Source organism: Somniosus microcephalus, chromosome 24 (assembly GCF_052327205.1).
Source record: "Somniosus microcephalus isolate GS21.2 chromosome 24, FLI_Smic_1.0, whole genome shotgun sequence".
Taxonomy (NCBI): Eukaryota; Metazoa; Chordata; class Chondrichthyes; order Squaliformes; family Somniosidae; genus Somniosus; species Somniosus microcephalus.
Window position 1 is genome coordinate 5080519 of NC_141010.1, and position 23999 is coordinate 5104517.

The following is a 23999-nucleotide window of genomic DNA, read 5'->3' on the forward strand; positions in this document are numbered from 1 at the left end:
CCTCCATATAGAGGGGCTGAGGAATGGTGTGCGTCTCCAGGGACAGCTGAAGAGAAATTGTGACCTTTTCAAAAGCCGTTCAATCTTGATGTTAAAACTGGGAAAATCATTAAACTCCACTGGTTCAAGTAGCTAGCCCGGTGTACCCGATATTGTAAAGTGAGATGCAAAATATTCAGGCCCACCAAGCACCCCCATATATCTATGCGTGTATAGAAACATAGAAGATAGGAGCAGGAGTAGGCCATTCGGCCCCTTGAGCCTGTTCCGCCATTTAATGAGATCATGGCTGATCATCCAAATTCAGTACCCTGTCCCTGCTTTCTCCCCATATCCCTGACTCTTAACTGCCCTCTTAAATGGCCGAGCGAGCCACTCAGTTGTATCAAAGCGCGTGACTGCAGCAGTTCAAGGCGATAGCTCACACCACCTTCGAGGGCAATTCGGGGTGGGCAATAAATGCTGGCCTTGCCAGCGATGCCCACATCCCATGAAGGAAAAAAAGTTTATGTCGCACCTTGATATTTGAGATCAATCTTGCTGCTAAGCAGCTGATAACACCAACTACAAACAAAGCCCACAGTAAACTAATGGGGAAAATGTATATATTTTAAGTGCATTCTGTATAGCATAAAACATGTTCGATTCCAAACAAAAAACACTCTCCTAAGATATACCCACGCGATGCAAGTTTACTGAACCAATATCCTGTGCCAGAAACATACACGAACCATCCTTTTGTTTCTTACCTGCACATGGTTTCTGATACTTCAGACCCATCGCTGATCAGATTATTTCACTATACATACTTTTTTTTTTATAAACAGGATGAGCTAGCATCTGAAAATATTGATCCAGTCTCTTTGCACAGACAGCTGCTTGTTTATGACACAAAGAACCCAGATTACAAAGCATCACTCGACTATCATTTTAACCCTTACACTAACCAAAAAGACTTGGCATTTATATAACACCTTTCACGAGCCCTGGACATCCCAAAGTGCCTTACTTTTTGAAGTGCAGTCACTGTTGTAATTTAGGAACCACAGCAGGCAATTTGCGCACAGCAAGGTCCCGCAAGCAGCAATATAATAATGACCAGATAATCTGTTTTAATGATTTGGTTGAGGGATGAATATTGGCCCAGGACACAATAGAATCATAGTAATTTACGGTACATAAGGAGGCCATTCGGCCCATTGTGTCTGCCGGCTGAAAAAGAGCTCTCCAGCCGAATCCCACTTTCCAGCTCTTGGTCCGTAGCCCTGTAGGTTACAGCACTTCAAGTGCATATCCAAGTACTTTTTATAGTGTCAGCTGTGGCCCAGTTGGTAGCACACTCACCTCTGAGTCAGAAGGTTGTGGATTCAGATCCCATTCCAGGGACTTGGTCACATTAAGCTAGGCTGACACTGCAATGCAGTGGGAGTGTGCACTGTCGGAGGTGCTGTCTTTCGGATGAGACGTTAAACCGAGGCCCCGTCTGCTCTCAGGTGGATGTAAAAGATCCAATGGCACTATTTTGAAGAGGAGCAGGGGAGTTCTCCCCAGTGTCCTGGCCAATATTTATCCCTCAACTAACATCACAAACAGATCTGGTCATTATCACATTGCTGTTTGTGGGAGCTTGCTGTGCGCAAATTGGCTGCAGCATTTCTCACTACTTCAAATGCACTTAACTAAAGCGCTTTGAGATGTCCGGTGGTCGTGAAAGGCACTATATGGCCAGGACACCGGGGATACCTCCCCTGCTCTTTGAAATAGTGGCCATGGGATCTTTTACATCCACCTGACAGAGCAGACGGGGCCTCGGTTTAACATCTCATCCAAGAGACAGCACACTCAGACAGTGCAGCACTCCATCAGTACTAGCTATATGTGCTCAAGTCCCTGGAGTGGCACAGGAGACGGCAATTTGGCCCATCATGCCTGTGCCAGCTCTTTGAAAGAGCTTTCCGAGTAGTCCCATTCCCCTTGCTGTTTTCCCCATTGCCATGCACATTTTCCAGTATATATCCAACTCCCCTAGAAAATAATCATAGACTAGTTACAGCACAGGAGGCCGCCATTCAGCCTGTCGAGCCCATGCCAACTCTCTGCAAGAGCACTTCAGGTCATCCCACTTCCCCACCCTTTCCCCGTAGCCCTACAAATGTTTTTCCTTCAGGTACTTATCCATTTTGAAAGCCACGATTGAATCTGCCGCCACCACTCTTTCAGGCAGTGCAGTCCAGATCATAACCACTCACTGTGTAAAAAAGATTTTCCTCCTGTTGCTTTTGGATCTTTTCCCAATCACCTTAAATCTGCGTCCTGTGGTTCTCGACCCTTCCGCCAATGGGAACAATTTCTCACTATCTACTCTGCCCAGACCCCTCATGATTTTGAGCACCTCTATCAAATCTCCTCTTAACCTTCTCTGTTCCAAGGAGAACAACCCCAGCTTCTCCAGTCTAGCCACATCACTGAAGTCCCTCATCACTGGAATCATTCTCGTAAATCTTTTCTGCACCCTCTCTAAGGTCTTTACATTCTTCCTAAAGTGTGATGCCCAGAATTTGACAATGCTCCAGTTGAGGCCGAGCCAGTGTTTTATAAAGGTTCATCATAACTTCCTTGCTTTTGTATCTGCCTCTATTTATGAAGCCCAGGATCCCGTATGCTTTTCTAGCCACTTTCTCAACCTGTCCCGCCACCTTCAACATTGTCAATTGAAAATGATCAGGGGATTTTCAGATCAACCTGACCGGAGCTGCTGGGCCCAGACACACTGATTTTATGGTCAGGCTGCACGGAGGCTGGTTTCTACCCAGCCCCCGAGTGAGGCAGAGGGAAGCGGCTGCTCCTCGGGCCGGGGGCTGCAGCCACGCCAGCCCCAGGCTTCGATCTCACGCTAGGCCCCCGGGGGAGGAGAGCTCGCCTCAGACGCCCGGCCGGCCAAACCCGGCACCACTTGCTAGCCGCTGATTACCCCGCCACCGCGTCAACTCACCCGTTGCAGCCGCTCCGGACACCGACTCCCGGCGCTCTGAGCCGGGCCGCGCCTCTCGCCTCAGCCTCTGCCGACCGCCCGCCCGTTGGTTGCCGCCCCATCACGTGAAAGCCCGCCAGCCACCTCCCATTGGCTGTTCCAACATCACGTCAACGTCCGCCAGCCTGCCCATTGGCTGCCACCAAAACACGTGAACGCCCGCCCCGCCTCCTCCACACCCCCTCCCCAATGCGCATGCGCGCAGTCCGGAGCGCTGCATGCTGGGAGCTGTAGTCTTTTTCTCCCTGCGGGCCAGCGTCAGGCTCAGCTGGGTTTTGCTTAATGACTACACAACTATATTCAGTGTCCAAGATGACAGTACACCTTGAGTATTCACCCCCCCACTCCAGAGCTTGAGCACATGATCCAGGCTGACACTGTCGGAGGTGCCGTCTTTTGGATGAGACGTTAAACCCAGGCCCGGTCTGCCCTCATGGCACTATTTTGAACAACGGGGGAGTTCTCCCCGGTGTCCTGGGGCCAATATTAATCCTTCAACCAACATCACTAAAACAGATTATCTGCTCATTATCAGATCACTGTTTGTGGGAGCTTGCTGTGCGCAAATTGGCTGCCGCATTTTCTACATTACAAGTGCCTACACTTCAAATAGTGCCTCATTGGCGGTGAAGTGCTTTGGAATGTCCTGAGGTCATGAAAGGGCTGTAGAAATGCAAGTTCTTTTTTTAAGATACCGCACTGAAAGATGAAGATAAAACATATTGGGGGGAAAATTCGGTGGTGCCCCCTTTGGGGTGCTAACGTTTAGCGCCCCGAAATGTTAGCGCGCCTGCGCTGTAAATTAAGTAGTAGCGCCCCAAGCAAGAGGTGGGGCGCTACTGGAAGCGCACCCCTTCCTTCTTGGGGCGCTACCAGAGAATTTCGTGGCGCTACGTGCAACAGCGCCACATGCGTTGGCACGTAACACCACGTCATTGCAGGCCTCCCTCCCCTGATTAAAGGAGGGGCCTAGCGCTGCACGCACTGGAGCCCTGCTGGAGCACCGGGGAGCAGGGTGCCAGGAAAACAGCCGGAGTGCCGGGCTGAGCGATCGCAGCCAGCACCCCGAAGAAAAAAGGGAAGGGGGCAGTTGTTGGCAGTCGGCCGACACCTGCCCTTTAGGTAGCACCGCCGCGGCTGCAGAAACGCCACCCTGACCCTGTCGGACATAACATCCGGCGATAGGTCCAGGGTGCGACCCAAGGTTGCAGCCGGGGTGCGAGTGGGGCGCTGCGCACGGTGATGAAGTCATTGTTGGCAGCGCAGCCCCGCGGGGCGCTACCAGCTACCGCCACCAACCTCCCGCTGAATTTCGTGGGAGGCGTTAGTGGCGCCGTGTCCGGATGCTAGGGGCTGTGCACCCTGTTAACGCCCCCCGGGGGCGCTAACGGGAGGTGCAAAGCAACCCAACTTTTCCCCCATGAACTCTTCCTTTTAGTAGGCTAACTGCTGCAGTAGTGCATTCTTCTGGGATGCTCTGTTCCACCTCTGGGGATGTCTCTGGCAAGTTGCTGTCTGTATCATTGTCTTCTCATCCTAGTTTACCAAATGTTGAATGTACTATTACTGTTACTTTATTGTCTAAATTCAGAGATAAAAGTTTTACTGCTACTCAATTAAACATTTAAAAAATTGGGTTTTAGCACTCCAGGAAGGAAGTGGAGCACTAAATCAAGCGTTCCACTTCCTTCCTGGAGCGCTAAAGGATGCAGGCGGGGTGGTAGTGGTGCAGCACTGCTGCGTTCCGAGGCTCCTTCCCTCCCTTAAAGGGAAGGGCTATCGCTGCAGGCTCTGCATTGGGACCAGTTAGCTGGTCCCCGGCGGCGGCCGCAATGCGGCCCGATCAGCCCCGCACATTCCAGCAGAAATGTAGGTACAGACCTCGGCAATCTCCCCTTTAACTTTTGCCCCCAAAATGCCCGGCCTCCCGATCAACGCCTCCTGCAGCCTTCGGTGTCATCGCCCGGCTGCAGGGGGTGGAACCGAACTTCGGGTCCAGGGCGATGCGCACGGCAATGACGTCATGATCTCCGGGTGGAGGAGATCGTGGCACAAACCTCTCACCGAAGTTCGCGGGAGTCGTTCATCTCACTGCACCCGGGCGGTAAGATGTTAATGCCCCGTCATCGCCTCCCGGGGGCGCTAACCCACTGAATTTCTCCCCCATAATCTCTTAATCTGCCAACTTTTACTTAACAATCTCTACTTTTTGCTGAACTGCTTCAAAAGTTCTTTAAAGCTTCTTTTAACTTTCTGTCCTTCCTAAAAATGCTTCCTAACAATGTTTGAAACCTTGTGGAAACCTTCTCTAAGTTGGGTTGAGGAAAGACATGGTTTTATACCTTAATATTTACTAAAATATCCCACTTATGGAAATAGCTCAGAGCTGCTTTTGAAAAAGGTTTTGTATTTGAATCTTTATTGGGGAGATCTCCATGGTCTCTCAGCGAGTACACTGCCCACTCTGGTACCGAGCTCTAATAGATCCAAAGACCTCAGGTTCCATTCCTGGCCTGTACTGTGTTAGTTCATCTCAGCAGTGGGAGTGCTACAATGGAGCTTAGTACCTCTAGAAATAAAGGCACAGCAGGAGTTGCTGTTCCTGATCATTATCCATTTACCACTGTTGGCAACTGCATATGTTGACATCAGGTGAGAACCAGCAAGGGTCACTGCCTTTAGAATTGAAGGAGGGGGGAAAATGATGATGCCAGCACATCATTGGAGCCTGGCACTGGTCCTCAAGGTCAACAACAGTCAGCACACCGCGCAGCCACTGTCAGACCATGATGTGGTACTACTCACCTGACAGGTGACCTCTGCTAAGTGGTGCAATCTGCCGGAGTGCTCCGCATTGCAATAATGATATATTATGAAATGCAGTTTCTAGACAGTCACTCACCATCCTGCCAGAAAATTCAGCATTTCGAGAAAAGCAAACAGAGGTGGAGAACAAAAATAAATCAGTAAACTACTCCCATACAGAGCTCTACATCAGGTCAATTGGTCGGTAGGGAGGTTTGTGTCCATGATCTTTCACATGGGGAGTTTCATCTTACCATGGTGTTGAATGAAAGCCAGGAACTTTCTAAAGGGCAGGGGTCTGAGAGGGGAACAATACCAGAGGATGTGTGAACTCTGCAATAATGAATAAATGCTCTATACGCTGTGTCACAGAGGCATGTTAGGGCTTAAGGAATGATTGCTCGTTCAGTATATTTAGTTTTTGCACAATAGCTGCCTGCAATGTTTCATATTCTACAATAAATCTATTTGGAGCAGATTGAATGGATGGGTAGAGGCTATGATAGGGTAGATTTTCAAAGTCTGTGGAAGGAGTGGGTTTAATAGCCTGAATGGCCTTGTTTTCGTTGCTTTCTCATGTTTTTGAATTGTATTTTTATTATGAAGCTCAGACTGTTTGACCCGTTCAGTATTCTGTGCAATGTCACACCTTTAATACCTACTCGTGAAAGATTTACTTCAGCATTTATTGCTTAAATAAAGGAGACTGTGGCAAATTCCTAACTCGTTCCTCCTGACTCCACATTGTGTTTATAAATGTGATTTTTTTTTTGTTCAGCATTAAAAATTCAGAAAAACAAAAGTTGGAACTGAAAACCCCTGGCAGGGAGTTGCTGGTGGACCTGTATATGGTGTACCAACGTATTGCACGAGTTAAGGCACATGGGATTGGGGGCAAGGTATTGACTTGGATAGAGAACTGGTTGGCAGACAGAAAGCAAAGAGTTGGAGTAAACAGGTCTTTTTCCGAGTGGCAGGCAGTGACTAGTGGGGTACCGCAGGGATCGGTCCTTGGACCCCAGCTATTCACAATATATATTAATGATCTAGACGAGGGAACTAGATGTAATATCTCCAAATTTGCAGACGACACAAAGCTAGGTGGGCGTGTGTGCTGTGAGGAGGATGCCGAGAAACTCCAGGATGATTTGGACAGGTTGGGTGATTGGGCAGAAGCATGGCAGATGCAATATAACGTGGATAAATGTGAGGTTATCCACTTTGGTGGCAAAAACAGGAAGGCAGATTATTATCTGAATGGCAATAGATTGGGCGAAGGGGAAGTGCAACAAGACCTGGGTGTCCTTGTGCACCAGACGCTGAAGGTAAGCATGCAGGTGCAGCAGGCGGTTAAGAAGGCAAATGGTATATTGGCCTTCGTAGCGAGAGGCTTGGAGTACAGGAACAAGGATGTCTTGCTGCAGTTGTACAGGGCCTTGGTGAGACCACATCTTGAGTATTGTGTGCAGTTTTGGTCGCCTTATCTGAGGAAGGATGTTCTTGCCATGGAAGGAGTTCAGCGAAGATTCACCAGGCTGATACCTGGGATGGCAGGAATGACGTATGAGGAGAGGTTGGATCGATTGGGCTTGTACTCGCTGGAGTTTAGAAGAATGAGAGGGGATCTCATTGAAACTTATAAAATTCTGACAGGACTGGACAGACTAGATGCAGGAAGGATGTTCCTGATGGTCGGGGAGTCCAGAACCAGGGGTCACAGTCTAAGGATAAAGGGTATGCCATTTAGGACAGAAATGAGAAGGAATTTCTTCACCCAGAGAGTGGTGAACTTGTGGAATTCTCTACCACAGAAGGCAGTAGAGTCCAATTCATTAAATATATTCAAGAAGGAGTTGGATATATTTCTTAAGGCTAAAGGGATCAAGGGGTATGGGGAGAAAGCAGGGACCGGGTAATGAATTTGGATGATCAGCCATGATCACATTGAATGGCGGAGCAGGCTCAAGGGGCCGAATGGCCTACTCCTGCTCCTATCTTCTATGTTTCTATGAGTAGGTGGCACTGAGAGTTAGCGCTCTTGGCACAGAATGGCGATGGACACAGTTTTTTCTTCACCAATTTTGCCCCTTGAACTTCCCTTGTGAAGGCGTTCACTTCTTGCTCCATGGGCTCCGGCAGTCCCCTGGTACTGTGCCAAGTGGCTAATGTTTCATGTTTGAGCCTTGGCAATGAGTCTCAGCAAGCGACTGACCATGGAAGGGTACAACAACCAAACCCGATCCTGTACCCAAAGATTACAGGGTGGTTGATAGAAGTGTTTCAACTTAATAGAGGGATTGGACAGAGTCAATAGGAATCCAGTGATGTTTTCAATGATCGAGGGATCCAGAACAAGGAAACATAGATACTGTATAAGGTTAAAGTTCTGACGAAGGGTCATCGACCTGAAACGTTAACTCGGTTTCTCTCTCCACAGATGCTGCCTGACCTGCTGAGTATTTCCAACATTTTCTGTTTTTATTTCAGATTTCCAGCATCCGTGGTATTTTGCTTTTGTATTGGCAGTCACTTCAAGTTGGTTATTGCATTGCTGGGTGCAGATAGTCCAGATGGAATTCATTACCTGGATTAGAACTCCCACCATCTATGGCTCATAGTTGTGCAAATAGTGTGATAAAATAATTCCTCCTCTTCTCTTTTTGTCTTTAAATCTATTTGAGGAAACTTGCACACCTTATGTTCACAAGTTGCAACTACATTTGGATCTGCCGTGGCTCACACTCTGGCCTCTGAGTCAAAAGGTTGTGGGTTCAAGTCCCACTCCAGAGACTTGAGCACAAAAATCTAGGCTGACACTCCCGGTGCAGTGCTGAGGGAGTGCTGCACTGTCAGAGGTGCCATCTTTCAGGTGAAATGTTAAAACCGAGGTCTCGTCTACCCTCTCAAGTAGACATAAAAGATCCCATGGCACTATTTCAAAGAGTAGCGGAGTTCTCCCCGGTGTCCTGGCCAATATTTATCCCTCAACCAACATCACTAAAACAGATTATTGGGTCATTATCACATTGCTGTTTGTGGGAGCTTGCTGTGTGCAAATTGGCTGCTGCGTTTCCTACATTACAACAGTGACTACACTTCAAAAAGTACTTCATTGGCTGTAAAGAGCTTTGGGATGTTCTGTGGTCGTAAAAGGTGCTATGGAAAGGTAAGTCTTTCTTTCTAGCAATTAATTAGTTCAGGATAGAGGACTATCAGATAGCCTTTTACACAATGTCTGTTCAGAAAGTTGTTTAAGAATTGAATTGTCAAGCTGTGAGAAGGAGACAGGGCTAATGGTTTGGGATTTCTGACACTGTTGCAGCAGACATTTCAGCCTGGGTAGCGGGTGTTGGTGTTGCTTGACAACTTCATGCTCAGAGCTCAGCTGACAGAGAAATAAATGCAGGAGCTTTTACCCAGCTCACTCAGACCCTTTTCACTGCACTGTTATCCATGAAAAAGGTAGTTTAAAATACTGCAGCGCATTGAATAAGGCTTTAAACTGTGTTATTCTTTTGTAACACATTTTGCAAATTCAGTGAAATACTGTGATTTATCTATCTGCTGTTATTTGAATTTTGCTTAATTTTATTTCTTAATAAACCCAATTTGTAGTTTGTAGCCTGTTATATACTGTCTGTCGGACTGTTATTTGTCCATCAGCTGGGTGTGAAAGAAGGTGTTTGCAGAGTGCCAATTCATTAACCCATTCCTAGAGAATTTATCTCCATCACAGATCAGAGGTAGCAGATTTCTAGGACCAGGTTCCGGATTCACTCTCTGCACAAGGGAGAAATAACATTTATTACAGAATATATGCTCACATACCAAATATAAAACAATTTCTGCATTAAATAGAACCCTAGAAATGATTGTTGTGGATATTAATGTGTGAAATCGATAGTGTTCTTAATGACATTCCACCATTGAATGCATTGAACATCCCCAGGCAAATTCCTAGGCTATTGTCTTGGCACTTTATAAAAATTACACCAACATTTAAATTGGATGGTTGGAGGTTTTACAACAGGCCCCGGCAGCTCAGGTTTATTCCGGTCACCGATTTCTCAACTTTTTTTGGTGAAACTTTTTTTTAGTTCTTAATGAAACCGATTGAATCAACTAGCACTGAATGAAAATAAGTTAACGCACTTCAAACCCCCGGTCAAAAGAGACCCCTTACACCCGGGGGGAGTGATTCTAAAATACTGGCATCAGCCGATTGACATCAAATAGAAATGAAATTGACGAGAAGGCGAAGCGTCCCTTTAAGGAACTGGCCCCGCGTCCGGTTGTTAGGGAGTTGCTAGGAGACAACCTGGTTACATTCCAAACAGATTGTAACAGCGAGAAGCCCAGGCATTAAATTCCAACAACCGGAGAGAGAGAGAGAGAGAGAAAGGCAGAGATAGAGAGGGGGGGAGAGAGAGACAGAGAGAGAGATAGAGAAAGAGAAAGAGAAAAAGAGAAAAAGGAGAGAGAGACAGAGAAAGGCAGAGAGAGAGAGAGAAAGGCAGAGAGAGAGAGAGAGATAGAGAGGGGGGGGAGAGAGAGAGAGAGACAGAGAAAGGCAGAGAGAGAGAGATAGAGAGGGGGAGAGAGAGAGAGATAGAGAGACAGAGAGTCAGAGACAGAGAGAGATAGAGAGTCAGAGAGAGACAGAGAGAGATAGAGAGACAGAGAGAGATAGAGAGTCAGAGAGAGAGAGAGATAGAGAGTCAGAGACAGAGAGAGATAGAGAGACAGAGAGACATGGCTGACGACGATGACGACCTTTTGTCGGGCCCAATCTGTTCGTTCCTCACTTACAAGTCGGAGGGAGACCGGCTGTACTTGCTGGGAGAGTATGAAAAGGCCATCCACAGTTACACACACGTAAGTTAAAGTCGCTCTCCAGCCAGAGGGCAGTAAACACGTTGACGAGTTTAACCAGTGCACACTGAGGATGTTGTAACTTTAAGAGCCTGGTACTTTTTCACAAACTTGAATGGTCTGGGAGGTAATGTGGGGCAGAGAGCTGTGACGGCGGTGATTTCCAGTCCGGGTTGTCCTTTGTTCCTTGGGGAATTGGGGGGAGGGGGCAAGTTTTAGTGGGGTGCAAGTTCCCATGAATCGTTTCCCAACTTGCAACCTTTTGCCCAGAATCAAAATTCTTACTGTAGAATGTCCAGTGAAGCCTCCCGGTAACAATGGTCCCGTGAAGTTGTGCCTCAGAGAGTTTCCCCCGATTGTGTAGATTGGGCCTGTACTCTCTGGAGTTTAGAAGAAAGAGAGGTGATCTCATTGAAACATTTAAGATTCTGAGGGGGATTTCCCCTGGCTGGAGGGTCTAGAACGAGGGGTCACAGTCTCAGGATACAGGGTAGGACATTTAGGACTGAGACGAGGAGAAATTTCTTCACTCAGAGGGTGGTGAACCTGTGACATTCTCTACTGCAGGAGAAACATAGAAGATAGGAGCAGGAGTAGGCCATTCAGCCCCTCGAGCCTGCTCCACCATTCAATGAGATCATGGCTGATCATCCAAATTCAGTACCCTGTCCCTGCTTTCTCCCCATATCCCTTGATCCCTTTAGCCTTAATATATCCAACTCCTTCTTGAATATTATTTAATGAATTGGCCTCAACTGCCTTCTGTGGTAGAGAATTCCACAGGTTCATCACTCTCTGGGTGAAGAAATTCCTTCTCATCTCAGTCCTAAATGGCCTACCCCTTAGACTGTGACCCCTGGTTCTGGACTCCCCGGCCATCGGGAACATCCTTCCAGCATCTAATCTGTCCAGTCCTGTCAGAATTTTATAAGTTTCAATGAGATCCCCTCTCATTCTTCTAAACTCCAACGAGTATAAGCCCAATAGACCCAATCTCTCCTCATACATCCTAGAATCTAGAACTAGGGGGCACAGTCTCAGGATAAGGGCTTGGCCATTTAGGACTGAGATGATGAGAAATTTCTTCACTCAGAGGGTTGTGAATCTGTGGAATTCTCTGCCTCAGGAGGCTGTGGAGGCCAAGTCACTGAATATATTTAAGGAGATAGATTTCTAAACACAAAAGGCATCAAGGGCTATGGGGAGAGAGCGGGAATATGGTATTGAGATAGAGGATCAGCCATGATCATATTGAATGGCGGAGCAGGCTCAAAGGGCCGAATGGCCTACTCCTGCTCCTATTTTTCTATGTTTCTATGACAGGGTAGATGCTGAGAGGTTGTTTCCCTCTGGCTGGAGAATCTAGAACTAGGGGTCACAGTCTCAGGATAAGGGCTCGGCCATTTAGGACTGAGATGATGAGAAATTTCTTCCCTCAGAGGGTTGTGAATCTGTGGAATTCTCTGCCTCAGAGGGCTGTGAATGCTGAGTCATTGAGTATATTCAAGGCTGTGATCGCTAGATTTTTGGAATCTAGGGGAATCAAGGGATATGGGGATCGGGTGGGAAGGTGGAGTTGAGGTCAAAGATCAGCCATGATCATATTGAATGGCGGAACAGGCTCGAGGGGCCGAATGGTCTACTCCTGCTCCTATTTCTTATGTTCCTATGAAGTTGCTCACAGATATCTCCCTTTCCCCAGGAGTTAGCATTACTAGTGGTTAGGGGATAGGGGTGGGGGCATGGAGCTGCACTGTCCAATGAATCCTGGACAGCCTGGTGGGATTTTTCTCCTCTTTCTTTTCCTATATCCATTTTGAAGTGACTTAACAACCCCACTCCAGCCTCCAAACTATTTTTCACTCCTTCATCCTCACCTGAAGGGAGAGCTTTACTCTTGGTTTTGGTACCTCAGCTAAGTGACCTTTCTGAAGTGTAAGCCTACACAGTGAGTGTCAGTAGATGTTCAACCAAGGACTACATTGGCACTCATCCAACGCCCATGTTCTTCCAGCAGAGGGGCGGGGGTGGTGGTGGGCTGGGGGTTGGTCACTGCACAGCGATCAGAAGACCCCCCACACACACAATTCAGGGTGCTGAGCCCCATCGCGCTGTCCCAACCGCTGCTCTGACTGGGATTGGCTAACTTACCTTGGACCAAACCCGAGACCTTCCTGGTCTGTGTGGATGAGTACTACATTGGGTGATGCAGTTACTCACCGAGTCATCAGCTTTCAGCTACAGAAAGCTGTTGAGTCAACTGTTAGTCAACCTCCTTCCTTCTCTGGTTCACAACGACATGCTTCCAGTAAGCACGAGACAGCTGATGGCGGGGTATATGGAACTTTATATACAGGTGATCAATCTACACCGTACAAAGGAGCAGCTTTGGGTTTCTTTGGCTGGAATTTTGCCGGTGCTCAGAGAGCGGGATTGGAGGCGGGTCAGAGGTTAAATTCGCAATGATTGACGACGGGTTCCGAACCTGCTGTGCTCCCATCTCCATGCAACTTTCCCGAGTGTCGGGTCTCCGATTTGCAAACGGACCTGACAGCAAATGGCGGGAACGGGATTAAAGGCACTTCTTCTTAGGCAGTCCCTCGGAACCGAGGATGACTTGCTTCCACATTAAAAATGAGTTCGCAGGTGAGTGCTGTGAGTTTGGGTAAGTGTAAGTTAGGGTAAGTGGGGTGTTAGGTGCTCTTTTCAAACTTTAACTCTGTGGGTTGCAGATGTGGGAGCCGGTGAACCCCATTGAGGCTCTCGGTGATTACATCTGTGACAAGTGTCTGCTGCTACAGGAACTCCAGCTCCGTGTTGATGAGCTGGAGTCTGAGCTTCAGACACTGCGACACATCAGGGAGGGGGAGAAGTTCCTGGACTCTGTGTTTCAGGAGCTGGTCACACCTATGAAGTTAATTAATTCAGATGTAGCCCATGGTCAGGGACAGGACGGTACGTCCTGTGAGGCAGGTACGGGGATCCAGGAGGTAGTGTTGGAGGAGCCGCAGCCCTTGCTCTTGTCCAACAGGTTCGAGGTTCTTACTCCCTGTGGGGACAGGAGCAGGGACTGCAGGGAGGATGAGCAACCTGGCCACAGCACCGTGGAACAGGGGGCCATTCAAGAGGGGGGAGTAAATAGAAATGTTGTAGTGGTAGGGGATAGTATTATTAGGGGGATAGATAGAGTTCTCTGCAGCCGAGAGCGAGAGTCCCGTAGGCTGTGTTGCCTACCCGGTGCCAGGGTTAAGGACATCTCCTCTGGGCTGGAAAGAAACTTGCAGTGGGAGGGGGTGGATCCAGTTGTCGTGGTCCATGTTGGTACAAACGACGTAGATAGGACTAGGAAGCCGGTTCTGTGAAAGGAGTATGAGCAGCTCGGGGTCAAATTAAAAAACAGAACCTCAAGGGTAATAATCTCTGGATTATTACCTGAGCCACGAGCGAATTTGGCTAGGACAAATAAAATTAGAGAGTTAAATGCGTGGCTCAAAGACTGGTGTGGGAGAAATGGGTTTTGCTTCCTGGGACACTGGCACCAGTACTGGGGCAGGAGGGAGCTGTTCCGTTGGGACGGGCTTCACTTGGCCAGTGCTGGGACTAGAGTCCTGGCGGATCATATAACTAGGGCTGGAGAGAGGGCTTTAAACTAACTAGTTGGGGGGAGGTTCCTAGAGAGCAAATAATAAAAATGACAACAGAGAAGGTCATAGACTTAGGTAGCAGTGGGGAAATTAAAAACCAGAGCGTGTCAGGAAGGGGCAGAAGGTATGGAGTAAAAGGTAAAGTAATAAAAAGGGCAAAAGCAGGAACTAAGTGTCACAAAACATATTTGAAAGTTCTCTATCTGAATGCACGTAGCATTCGTAACAAAATAGACGAGTTAATGGCACAAATAACTACATATGGGTATGATCTTGTGGCCATTACAGAAACATGGCTGCAGGGTGACAATGCCTGGGAATTAAACATACTAGGTTATTTAACGATCAGGAAGGACAGGCAGGTAGGAAGGGGAGGTGGGGTGGCTATGTTAATAAAGGAAGGAATCACTGTAATACAGAGAAATGATATTGGGTCAAAAGATCAGGATAATGAAACAGTTTGGGTGGAAATAAGGAAGAAGAAGAAAGAAAAAAAAACTCGAGTGGGCGTAGTTTATAGGCCTCCGAACAGTTGCAACACTGTTGGACGGAGTATCAATCAGGAAATAGCTGAGGCTTGTAATAAGGGAACATCTATAATTATGGGGGATTTTAACTATCATATTAATTGGACAAATCAAATTGGGCAGAGCTGCCTTGAGGATGAGTTCATTGAGTGTATTAGGGATGGGTTTCTTGAGCAGTATGTATCTGAACCGACCAGGGGGCAAGCAACCTTAGATCTGGTCCTGTGTAACGAGACAGGATTAATTAAAAATGTCCTAGTAAAGGATCCCCTTGGAATGAGTGACCATAACATGGTTGAATTCCATATTCAATTAGAGGGTGAGAAGGTTGGATCTCAAACAAGCGTGCTAAGCTTGAATAAAGGAGACTATGAAGGTATGAGAGCGGAATTGAGTAGAGTGGATTGGGAAAATAGATTAAAGGGTAAGACGATACATGATCAGTGGTGTACATTTAAGGAGTTATTTTACAACTTCCAAAAAAAATATATTCCACTGAGAAGAAAAGGGTGTAAAAGAAAAGACAGCCATCCGTGGCTAAGTAAAGAAATTAAGGATAGTATTTGACTAAAAACAAGGGCATATAAGGTAGCCAAATCTAGTGGGAGGATAGAGGATTGGGAAAACTTTAAAAGACAGCAAAAAAATAACAAAAAGATTAATTAAGAAAGGGAAGATAGATTATGAAAATAAATTAGCAAAAAATATAAAAACAGATAGTAAGAGTTTTTATAGTTATATAAAAAGAAAAAGGGTGGCTAAAGTAAATGTTGGTCCCTTAGAGGATGAGACCGGGAAATTAATGGTGGGAAATATGGAGATGGCAAAAACACTGAATGAATATTTTGTATCAGTCTTTACAGTAGAGGACACTAAGAATATCCCAACACTGGACAAACAGGGGGCCATAAGGGGGGGGGGGGGGGGAGGAGCTAAACACGATCAAAATCACTAAGGAAGTGGTACTCGGTAAAATAATGGGACTCAAGGCGGATAAATCACCTGGACCGGATGGCTTACATCCTAGGGTCTTGAGGGAAGTGGCGGTAGGGATTGTGGATGCATTGGTAATAATTTTCCAAAACTCCCTGGACTCGGCAAAGGTCCCGGCAGACTGGAAAACTGCTAATGTAACACCCTTATTTAAAAAGGGCAGTAGACAGAAGGCTGGAAACTATAGACCGGTTAGCCTAACATCTGTGGTAGGTAAAATTTTGGAGTCCATTATTAAGGAGACAGTAACAGGACATTTGGATAATCATAATTTAATAGGACAAAGTCAGCATGGTTTTATGAAGGGGAAGTCATGTTTGACAAATTTGCTGGAGTTCTTTGAGGAAGTAACATATAGGGTGGATAAAGGGGAACCAGTGGACATAGTGTATTTAGACTTCCAAAAGGCATGTGACAAGGTGCCACACAAAAGATTATTGCTTAAGATAAAAAATCACGGGATTGGGGGTAATATTCTGGCATGGATAGAGGATTGGCTATCTAACAGAAGGCAGAGAGTTGGGATAAATGGTTCATTCTCAGACTGGCAATCAGTAACTAGTGGTGTTCCGCAGGGGTCAGTGCTGGGTCCCCAACTCTTTACAATCTATATTAACGATTTGGAGGAGGGGACCAAGTGTAACATATCAAAGTTTGCAGATGATACTAAGATGGGGGGGAAAGTAGTGAGTGAGGAGGACATAAAAAACCTGCAAGGGGACATAGACAGGCTAAGTAAGTGGGCAGAGATTTGGCAGATGGAATACAATACTGGAAAGTGTGAGGTTATGCACTTTGGCAGGAAAAATCGTAGAGCAAGTTATTATCTTAATGGCAAGAAACTTGAAAGTACTGAAGTACAAAGGGATCTGGGGGTCCTGGTGCACGAAACTCAAAAGGTTAGTATGCAGGTGCAGCAAGTGATTAAGAAGGCCAATGGAATGTTGGCTTTCATTGCTAGGGGGATAGAATATAAAAATAGGGAGGTATTGCTTCAGTTGTACAAGGTATTCGTGAGACCGCACCTGGAATACTGCATACAGTTTTGGTGTCCATACTTAAGAAAAGACATACTTGCTCTCGAGTCAGTACAAAGAAGGTTCACTTGGTTAATCCCGGGGATGAGGGGATGGACATATGAGGAGGTTGAGTAGATTGGGACTCTACTCATTGGAGTTCAGAAGAATGAGAGGCGATCTTATTGAAACATATAAGATTGTGAAGGGGTTGGATCGGGTGGATGCGGGGAGGATGTTCCCGATGATGGGTGAAACTAGAACTAGGGGGCATAGTCTTAGAATAAGGGGCTGCTCTTTCAAAACTGAGATGAGGAGGAACTACTTCACTCAGAGGGTGGTAGGTCCATGGAATATGCTGCCCCAAAAAGCTGTAGAAGCTACATCATTACATAAATTTAAAACAGAAATAGACAGTTTCCTAGAAGTAAAGGGAATTAAGGGTTACGGGGAGCGGGCAGGAATTTGGACACGAGTCTAGGTTCGGATCGGTCATGGCCCTGTGGGTAGCGGAGCGGGCCCAGGGGCCGTGTAGCCTGATCCTGCTCCTATTTCGTGTGTCTAATTCTGTTAGATTCAGGAGATGGTTCTGTGATAGTGGATTGGCGGTTAGGATCAGATCAGCCATGATCTTATTGAATGGCGGAGCAGGCTCGAGGGGCCGATTGGCCTACTCCTGCTCCTATTTCTTATGTTCTTATGAGTCCAATGCGGGACCTACAGTCGCCGTCACAGGTGGGGCAGACGGTGGTCCAGGAAACCATCCCGTATACACTCCAGGCATTCCTCCTCCACAGTATTGTTACTAATTTGGTTAGCCTAATCTATATGTAAATTAAAGTCACCCATGATAACTGCTGTGCCCTGATATGGGGAGAAAGCAGGGACAGGGTACTGAATTTGGATGATCAGCCATGATCTCATTGAATGGCGGAGCAGGCTCGAGGGGCCGAATGGCCTACTCCTGCTCCTATCTTCTATGTTTCTAATTCTTAGCACCACATTTCAGGAAAGATGTAAAGGCCATAGAAAGGGTACAGAGGAGGTTTACTGGGATGTTAGCAGGGATGAGCGACTTCAGTTATGAGGAGAGGTTGGAAAAGTTAGGATTGTTCTCCTTGGAACAAAGAAGGGTAAGAGGTGACCTAATCGAGGTTTTCAAGATGATGAGAGGGAAAAAATATTCCCTTTGGCGAGTGGATCAATAACCAGAGGTCACAAATTCAAAATCATTGGAAAACGATCTCGAGGGGAGATGGGACAAAAGAATTTCACTCCGAGAGTTGTGGGGATCTGGAACGCTCTCCCTGAACAGGTGGTGGAAGCTGATTCCATCAATAATTTTAAAAGGGAGTTGGACAGGTTCTGGAGGATGAGGAACTGACAGGGTTACGGACAAAGAGCGGGGGAGTGGGACTGAGCACGACGGCTCGTTCAAAGAGCCAGCACAGGCACGACGGGCCAAATGACCTCCTAGTAACATAGAGATAGGAACAGGAGTAGGCCATTCGGCCCTTCGAGCCTGCTCCGCCATTCAATGAGATCATGGCTGATCTTACCAGTTCAGTACCCCGTCCCCGCCTTTTCTCCGTAACCCTTAATCCCCTTAGCCTTCAGAAATATATCCAATTCTCTCTTGAAAATATTTATTGAATTAGCCTTCACAGCCCTCTGTGGCAGGGAATTCCACAGGCTCACCACTCTTTGAGTGAAGAAATTCTTCCTCATCTCTGTTTTAAATGATTTGCCCGCTATTTTTAGACTGTGGCCCCTGGTTCTGTGCTCCCCGGCCATTGGAAACATTCTCTCTGAATTCAGCCTGTCCAGGCCTGCCATAATTTTATATGTTTCGATGAGATCCCCTCTCAATCTTCTAAACTCCAGTGAGTACAAGCCCAAACTATTTAATCTCTCTTCGTAGGTCATTCCCGCCATGCCAGGTATCAGCCTGGTGAATCGCCGTTGCACTCTTTCCATGGCAAGAACATCCTTCCGCAGATGGGGCGACCAAAACTGTACACAATACTCCAGATGCGGTCTCACCAGCACCTTGTACAGCTGTAGTAAGGTATCCCTATTCCTATACTCGAACCCCCTTGATATGAAGGCCAACATACCATTTGCCTTCTTAATCGCCTGTTGCACCTGCATGCTCTCCTTCAGTGACTGGTGCACAAGAACACCCAGGTCCCTCTGCACTTCCCCATCTCCCAATCTATTGCCATTTAGATAATAATCTACCCTCCTGTTTTTAACCCCCAAAGTGGATAACCTCGCATTTATCCACATTATAGTGCATCTGCCACGTATCCGCCCATTCCCCCAACCTGTCCAAATCGCACTGTAGCCTCCTGACATCCTCATCAGAGCCCACCCCTCCTCCTAGTTTAGTGTCGTCAGCGAATTTGGAAATATTGCATCCAATTCCCTGATCCAGATCATTTATATATATTGTGAACAGCTGGGGTCCCAGGACAGATCCTTGCGGCACCCCGCTGGTCACTGCCTGCCACTCAGAAAACGAGCCGTTTATTCCAACTCTCTGTTTTCTATCCGCCAGCCAGTTCTCTATCCACGTTAATACTTTGCCCCCAATTTCATGAGCCTTAATTTTGCATGATAATCTTTTGTGTGGAACCTTATCGAAGGCTTTCTGGAAGTCAAGGTACACCACATCCACTGGCTCTCCCCCATCTATTTTACCAGTTACTTCCTCAAAAAATTCCAGCAGATTAGTCAAACACGATTTACCCTTTGTAAATCCATGTTGACTCTGTCCGATCCTTTCCCCATTTGTCAAGTGCTCCGCTATTTTATCCTTAATAATGGACTCTAGCATTTTGCCCACAACCGATGTAAGGCTTACTGGTGCTGGGAGTTTCTATGATTCTATTAATTTAAGTTTATTACACTAGTAACTAAAGTTATACATTAATCACTCACGGCCAATGTTGTTCCAGTCACTTATTTCCTTGTACAACATCCTGCTGTTTTCCTGTTTATCTTAGAAAGTCTGTTGCTCTGTGACCAGTTATTATAGTTATACAGCTCAGTTCAATTCTTAACCCTTTGCTCTCCAACAGAACCCGATCATAAATGTTCCATCCTTGCTCCATGGCACGCGAGCTGATTTCGACTGAGACAAGCACAAGGGCTGCAGGAATTGCCCTCAGTACCTCTGGGCTAGGGAGGGGGGAAACAAACCAAGGTTCCTGTTCGCTCCCCAGTGATCCCTGTTGTAAGTTCGCACATGCAGAAATGGAGTTAAGGACCAGGCTGGGCTCCTCCACAGCCACGGCCGCAAACGAGACTCCAGGATGGTGTGTTGCCTCCCTGGTGCAAGGGTCAAGGATGTCTCCGAGCAGCTGCAGAACATCTTGGAAGGGGAGGGTGAACAGCTAGTTGTCGTGGTGCATATAGGCACCAACGATATAGGTAAAAAGCGGGATGAGGTCCTAAAAGCGGAATATAGGGAGTTAGGAGATAAATTAAAAAACAGGACCTCAAAAGGTAGTAATCTCAGGATTGCTACCAGTGCCACGTGCTAGTCAGAGTAGAAATAGAAGGATACTTCAGATGAATACGTGGCTAGAGGAATGGTGCAAGGGGGAGGGATTCAAGTTCCTGGGACATTGGAACCGGTTCTGGGGGAGGTGGGACCAGTTCAAACCGGACGGTCTGCACCTGGGCAGGGCTGGAACCGATGTCCTAGGGGGAGTGTTTGCTAGTGCTGTGGGGGAGGGTTTAAACTAAAATGGAAGGGGGTTGGGAACCTGAGCAGGGAGACAGAGGAAAGGGAAACAAGGATAAAAGTAAAAGATAGGAAGGAGAAAAACAAAAAGTGGCAGTCAGAGAAATCAACGGTTTAAATCAAACGTGGCCACAGTAAGTAATAATTCTAATAGGTCTAAGAGCGTTAAAAAAACAAGCCTGAAGGCTTTGTGTCTTAATGCGAGGAGCATTTGTAATAAGGTGGATGAATTGGCTGCGCAAATAGAGGTAAACGAATATGATTTGGTTGGGATTACGGAAACGTGGCTCAAGGACGGCCAAGACTGGGAACTCAACACCCAGGGGTATTCGATATTCAGGAAAGATAGGCAAAAAGGAAAGGGAGGAGGGGTAGCATTACTGGTTAAAGAAGGGATTAACACAATTGTAATGAAGGATATTAGCTCTGATGAGGTGGAATCTGTATGGGTAGAATTGAGAAATACTAAGGGGAAAAAAAACATTAGCGGGAGTGGTATATAGACCTCCAAACAGTAAGGCGGAGGTTGGGGATGGCATTAAAAGGGAAATTAAAGAAGCGTGCAATAAGGGCACAGCAGTCATCATGGGTGACTTTAATCTACATATAGATTGGGCTAACCAAATTAGTAACAATACTGTGGAGGAGGAATTCCTGGAGTGTTTACGGGATGGTTTCCTGGACCAATATGTCGAGGAACCAACCAGAGATCAGGCCATCTTAGACTGGGTATTATGTAACGAGAAAGGATTAATTAGCAATCTTGTTGTACGAGGACCTTGGGTCGGAGCGATCATAATATGATCGAATTCTTCATTAAGATGGAGAATGAAGTAGTTGACTCAGAAACTAGGGTCCTCAATTTAAATAAAGGAAACTACGATGGTCTGAGGAGCGAGTTGGGTAGGATTGATTGGGGAATGGCATTCAAAGGGTTGACAGTGGATAGGCAATGGCAAACATTCAAAGACCGAATGGATGAACTACAGAAGTTGTTCATCCCAGTTTGGTATAAAAATAAAACAAAAAAGGTGACTCAACCGTGGCTAACAAGGGAAATTAGGGATAGCATAAGATCCAAGGAGAGGACATACAAATTGGCCAGAAAAAGCAATAATCCTGAGGATTGGGAGCAGTTTAGAATTCAACAAAGGAGGACAAAGGGCTTAATTAAGAAAGGGAAAATAGAATATGAGAGTAAGCTTGCAGGGAACATAAAAACTGACTGTAAAAGCTTTTATAGATATGTAAAGAAAAAAGATTGGTGAAGTCAAGCGTAGCTCCCTTGCAGTCAGAATCGGGGGAATTTATAATGGGGAGCAAAGAAATGGCAGATTTTGGTTCTGTCTTCACAAAGGAGGACACAAATAACCTCCCAGAAATACCGCGGAACATAGGGTCTGACGAAAGGGTGGAACTGAAAGAAAATCAGTATTTGTAGGGAAATGGTGTTAGGAAAATTGATGGGACTGAAGGCCGATAAATCCCCAGGGCCTGATAATCTACATCCCAGGGTACTTAAGGAAGTGGCCCTAGAAATAGTAGATGCATTGCTGGTCATCTTCCAGACTCTGGAACAGTACCCATGGATTGGAGGGTAGCTAATGTTACCCCACTATTCAAAAAAGGTGGCAGAGAAAAAGCGGGGAATTATAGACCGGTAAGCCTGACATCGGTAGTGGGGAAAATGCTAGAGTCCATTATAAAAGATGTAATAGCAGAGCACTTGGAAAGCAGCGACAGGATCGGACAAAGTCAACATGGATTTACAAAAGGTAAATCATGCTTGACTAATCTACTGGAATTTTTTGAGGATGTAACTGGTAAAATAGATAAGGGAGAACCAGTGGATGTGGTGTATTTGGACTTTCAGAAGGCTTTCGATAAGGTCCCGCATAAGAGGTTAGCGTGCAAAATTAAGGCACATGGGATTGGGGGCAAGGTATTGATTTGGATAGAGAACTGGTTGGCGGACAGAAAGCAAAGAGTTGGAATAAACGGGTCGTTTTCCGAGTGGCAGGCAGTGACTAGTGGGGTACCGCAAGGATCGGTCCTAGGACCCCAGCTGTTCACAATATATATTAATGATCTGGACGAGGGAATTGGATGTAATATCTCCAAATTTGCAGACGACACAAAGCTGGGTGGGAGGGTATGCTGCGAGGAGGATGTCATGAAACTCCAGTACGATTTGGACAGGTTGGGCGATTGGGCAGAAACATGGCAAATGCACTATAATGTGGATAAATGTGAGGTTATCCACTTTGGTGGCAAAAACAGGAAGGCAGATTATTTGAATGGCAATAGATTGGGAGAAGGGGAAGTGCAAAGAGACCTGGGTGTTCTTGTGCACCAGTCGCTGAAGGTAAGCATGCAGGTGCAGCAGGCGGTTAAGGCGGCAAATGGTATGTTGGCCTTCGTAGCAAGAGGGTTCGAGTACAAGAACAAGGATGTCTTGCTGCAGTTGTACAGGGCCTTGGTGAGACCGCACCTTGAGTATTGTGTGCAGTTTTGGTCACCTTACCTGAGGAAGGACGTTCTTGTCATGGAGGGAGTGCAGCGAAGATTCACCAGGCTGATACCTGGGATGGCAGGAATGACGTACGAGGAGAGATTGTGTCAATTGGGCTTATACTCACTGGAGTTTAGAAGATTGAGAGGGGATCTCATCGAAACCTATAAAATTCTGTCAGTTCTGGACAGACTAGATGCAGAAAGGATGTTTCTGATGGCCGGGGAGTCCAGAACCAGGGGTCATAGTCTAAGGATAAGGGGTAAGCCATTTAGGACTGAAATGAGGAATTTCTTCACCCAGAGAGTAGTGAACCTGTGGAATTCTCTGCCACAGAGGGCGGTGGAGGCCAGTTCATTAAATATATTCAAGAAAGAGTTGGATATATTTCTTGAGGCTAAAGGGATCAAGGGATATGGGGAGAAGGCAGGGACAGGGTACTGAATTTGGATGATCAGCCATGATCTCATTGAATGGCGGAGCAGGCTCGAAGGGCCGAATGGCCTACTCCTGCTCCTATCTTCTATGTTTCTATGTAACCTTGCCAACACTCAAGGCCAAGGCTCCCAGCTGAAGAGCAGTCACTTGGGCAAAGAAGTGGAGGGTGGCGAGTGCTCAAGGTTCTGAACCCCAGTGACAAGTCAAGACAGTGAGGAGAGGAAGAGAGAAAGGAGGATACAGTAATTTAAAAAGAAACAGGTTAGAATAGAACAATGAAGGAGCAGGGGTGTATTTTAAATACATTTGTCAGCCTTGGCTCAGTGCTCGCACTCTCATCTCCGAGTCAGAGGATTATGGGTTGAAGTCCCACTCCAGACACTTGAGCACATAATCCAGTTCCTGGTGGG

At 46.6% G+C, this 23999-nt stretch overlaps 2 protein-coding genes across 13 annotated transcripts in view; one reads left to right on the plus strand and one right to left on the minus strand.

Annotated features, from left to right (window-relative positions):
- The window catches only part of LOC147100979 (ATP-citrate synthase-like), a 96969-nt gene extending 93888 nt beyond the window's left edge, over nt 1–3081 (minus strand). The window contains 1 exon segment of the mRNA XM_085966109.1: nt 2993–3081. The gene's annotated coding sequence lies outside the window, so the exon portion shown is untranslated.
- Nucleotides 3082–8020: 4939 nt separating this feature from the next.
- odad4 (outer dynein arm docking complex subunit 4) overlaps nt 8021–23999 on the plus strand; it is a 90527-nt gene continuing 74548 nt past the window's right edge. Inside the window, exons 1-2 of one of the 12 annotated variants that reach the window (XM_085966110.1) lie at nt 9910–10711; nt 18810–18956. In XM_085966110.1, coding sequence (XP_085822236.1) covers nt 10589–10711; nt 18810–18956 — 270 coding nt within the window. In that variant the 5' untranslated portion in view covers nt 9910–10588. Of the gene's footprint in view, nt 9003–9909; nt 10712–18809; nt 18957–23999 lie in introns of those variants that run through there. The other 11 variants (XM_085966111.1, XM_085966112.1, XM_085966114.1 and 8 more) reach the window with 11 other exon arrangements.